The 3,976-nt window shown below is 37.8% G+C and overlaps 1 protein-coding gene across 1 annotated transcript; it reads left to right on the top strand.

Moving 5' to 3' along the window:
- Positions 1-1,872: 1,872 nt before the first annotated feature.
- On the top strand, positions 1,873-3,424 carry LOC132798009 (homeobox protein 6-like). The gene is made up of 2 exons (XM_060809738.1): positions 1,873-1,900; positions 2,496-3,424. Exons 1-2 carry the CDS (start codon positions 1,873-1,875, stop codon positions 3,422-3,424), a joined length of 957 nt encoding a protein of 318 aa, XP_060665721.1.
- The last annotated feature ends 552 nt before the right edge of the window (positions 3,425-3,976 follow it).

Raw genomic sequence — 3,976 nt, 5'->3', positions numbered from 1 at the left:
AGCTATTACTTAGATAAACATTTTACCTGGAGCATTTGTGGCAACAAAATTGCTTCAAATTGTATGCCTTAAAATGTTATCCTGCATGGGAAATAACCTTCTCATATCTGGGATTTTCATCAGGGTCATCGGAAGTTATAATGACCACAGGCTTGACTAGTCCTTCATCGGTCCTTGCTATTGATTAAAGACTCTAGCTTCACAATACTGTCGAAATCTCTAGCATGAGTTCCAGCAGTAGATGAAGAATGCTTTCCACTCCTTATGCTTATAAATGTGGGGCCAGAATAACGAACAGCTTTCGGGTCTTTCCTCAAATAGGCAACTCAATTGTTGTTGTTTATTCTGCCTGTATTTATTTTGAGGTTCAGCAATTTGTTGCTTGCGCTTGAGGCTTTTTTCCATTTCAATTTCTTGCCTAGTTTTATCAAGCTCCTTTTGGATTTCGCTACACATTGTTGATTTTTTGCCTGCGCTAGCACTTCTAACTCTCTGAGTTAAGGATACAATTGTAGCATGTGCATATATCGAGGGTACACTGTACCAATAGCTAAGCAGCAACACTTAGTCGTATTGCATAAATAAACAAACTCAAGTGGACGCGAAATACGATCACCCACTTCTGCTGCACTCTAAGACAGCATTTAAGATATGTCAGCATTCCCTTGCTGACCACTTACAATATATATATATATATGCCCATAAAACTCTCTCTCCATAACATAGTATATAAGATATATATATATATGCAGCTGCTCTTCTACGCAGTGGCATTCTACCATTATGTACTTAGGCTAAGCCAACCGAATTATTTGAATAAAAGAACATTCACAGTTTGACAACAGATCAGCACTGACGTGCTGCAACTATTTCCTTGACTAGGAACTTAAAACATTTTTATCACATGGCGACCGTGACAAAAGAGCTAAGGCTCTTCGGATAGTTTTTTTTTAAACCAAAAACAACCCAAAAAATAATGGCGATATAATCAAAAGACAAATAATGATATAAACGTTTATCAATTCAACAATTATCTTGCTGCAGTGAAATGATGAAAACACACAATACAAAAATCATAAGTTAAAAAAAAAATGAAACAAACAAAAGTCGGGCAGTCCATAAAAACGAAATAACGTAGTCGAGTCAAGTAAAAAAAAAGTTAACAAAACTATGGTATGCACGTCCGCACACTATAGCAACGAAGGAGTAGCAGATGAGCTACAATAGCGAATGAACACCAGGCCGACGTTTCAACACCCTGCTCCTGTCGAGCAAAGGGACCTACCAAGCCTTAAAGACGCAATAGAGGCAGATCCAGCCGCGGGACCAAAGCCCTTGACCATAGAAGAAAACAAGGCAAGGACACCTAAGAAGAAGCGAGGTGGCCGCCGGGTAAAATTGCTCAGCTTAAGAAGACTGAACAACGAGATGCTGAAGACGGCAACCAACGGGGAAGACCGACAGCGCTACAAGGAGCGCCTTGCAGCCATCAACATTCAACTTCGCGGTGCGAAGTAAAGCGGCGAGCTGCTTTTAAAGCCATAGCCCCAACCGCCCCAATATTATTAATGTTGCCGATGCGATTTCCGCTGCAACAACAAAAACAACAATTACTAACGTAATAGGGCCCATATTCATAACTAACACATTATACTCAGTCTTAAACTTAATATAAGTAGAAAACATCGTAAACTTGCTTATTTGCAATTTATGTAAACTGAGTATAATGAATTCATTCATTAATTAGGGAAACGGTATAGAGTTTTAATATGAACTAAACAAAGGAAGATAATAATTGTCAATTATTCAAGATATATCTATGTTTTATCTAATCTAGATCTATCTATATCGTTAACTAAAATTTTGTTCACAATGGAGGGCACCAAGTCAAAAGCGGACGGTAACACCGCAAATGTTGTAAATACAGTAGAAGTAGTGGATACAACTCCACACTTAGACGGACTGTACGTGTTACTTTTGATTTCAGTAATAATATCAGCCTTTAACCTAGTACTGAAGATATATCTTCTTCATAAAAGATCGTTGAGAAAGACTTACATGGGTCGAGCCAACGATTTAGACAAAATATAAAAAAAATACTATCGTACGTGACCATCAGGTACCTCCTAGTACAGACCATCATAGTACAGACCATACCACAGGGGTACAGGTGCGATTACATCGCTAAAATGTACATACATGGAATGGCTAAATCTAGCAAAAGCCATAAACAATATTAGGGATGCTTTTGATAAATCATATAAATGCATCAACAAAAGCGCTCTGATAAAAACTCAGACGCTTATTTATCACATAAAGGTATTGATAACGCAATACAACGCGCTACAAAACCTTATATTAAAGAACAGAGAAAACTCACTGAAGAACATAAAGCTCAATGCTTAAAAGTCCTCAGTTCATTCGGTAAAGACTACATAATACTAGTGTTAGACACAGTATTATAATAGAAGTACCAACCGAAATATCCAAAATAGCGGAATTCGACGAAAGCCAGCTAAAAGAACGGGACGAGTCACAACCGCAAGAGGATTGGGATATCGAAAGCGATATCGAGTCTATAGAAGAGAAAAAGACAAATATAAACATGGCCAATACAGTGGAAGCTCAGAGAGCATACCTTAAACAGGTATCCGCCACAATACCTGAATTCGATGGTAAGAAGCTCCATCTAAACAGGTTTGTGACAGCATTAAAGTTGACGAATCTAACTAAAGGAGATCAGGAAGCTTTAGCCGTAGAGGTCATCAAGACCAAAATTATTGGACCATTGACATATAAAGTCGAACATGCGACATCAATACAAGCAATAATTAACATATTGCAGGCAAACGTAAAAGGAGAATCACCTGACGTTATAACAGCCAAGTTAATGAATGCCCAACAAAAAGGCAAAACCGCGTCCCAGTACGCTACCGAAATAGACAACATGCGTAAGCAGCTCGAAGCAGCTTACATAGACGGCGGATTAGACGCCGATAATGCTGACAAATTCGCGACAAAAGAGTCGATATCGGCAATGATCAAAAACTGTGCCAATGAGTCACTAAAAATGATCTTAACAGCAGGTACATTCAGTACATTCAATGATGCAATGGAAAAATATATACATTGCAGTACAGAAATGACCGGCAATGCCAACACCGTCTTATTCTACAATGGGAATAATAGACGAGGTAATTATAATGCCAACTACCGCGGTAGAGGCAGAAATAATTACAACCAGAATGGTAACAACAATAATAACAGAGGTCGCGGAAGCGGCCGTGGCAATAACAGAGGCGGAGGTAACCGAAGGGGTAACCAAAGCCAAAATAACAATCAACATCAAAATGAGAATAACAACCGAAATGTGCGTAACGTACAATCGGAAAAAAGCCAAACCCCCTTAAGCAATCAGCAGTAAAGGTGTTTAAATTGAACCTAAATCTGAGTATTTTCATTAAAGCAAAAACTACAAAACAAACACAGTTCTTACATTATTAATAGACACAGGTGCAGACATTTCATTACTAAAAGACAAAGCAAATGAATATAGCAACTTAAATTTTAGTAATATATCAAATATTACAGGTATTGGAGAAGGAACCATACAGTCTATAGGAGCAATCGATCTTGACCTACGCATTCAGGATGTTCTAATACCACATGAATTTCATGTAGTACCTGAGAATTTTCCGGTACCATGCGATGGCATAATCGGTTTAGATTTCATTAAAAAATACAATTGCATATTAGAATTTCAAAGCAATCAAGACTGGTTCATAATAAGACCCAATAACTTCAATAGACATATAAACATTCCAATTTTACACAACTTAGATTCCAACACATTATTATTGCCAGCTAGATGCGAAGTAATTAGACAAGTCAAATTACTCACTAGCGAAAAAACGGTTGTAATACCAAATCAGGAGCTACAACCGGGCATAATAATAGCAAGTACAATTGTCGATAG

Source organism: Drosophila nasuta, unplaced genomic scaffold (genome assembly GCF_023558535.2).
Source record: "Drosophila nasuta strain 15112-1781.00 unplaced genomic scaffold, ASM2355853v1 ctg57_pilon, whole genome shotgun sequence".
Classification (NCBI taxonomy): domain Eukaryota; kingdom Metazoa; phylum Arthropoda; class Insecta; order Diptera; family Drosophilidae; genus Drosophila; species Drosophila nasuta.
Note: the sequence above shows the minus strand (reverse complement) of the source record. Positions and strands in the feature narration are given on the sequence as shown.

Excerpts from the sequence above, each read along its gene's own strand:
- LOC132798009 (XM_060809738.1), top strand. The coding sequence starts at position 1,873 with ATGGAGGGCACCAAGTCAAAAGCGGACG. Across the intron at positions 1,901-2,495 it reads CACCAAGTCAAAAGCGGACG|CGGAATTCGACGAAAGCCAG; the intron begins GTAACACCGCAA and ends TATCCAAAATAG.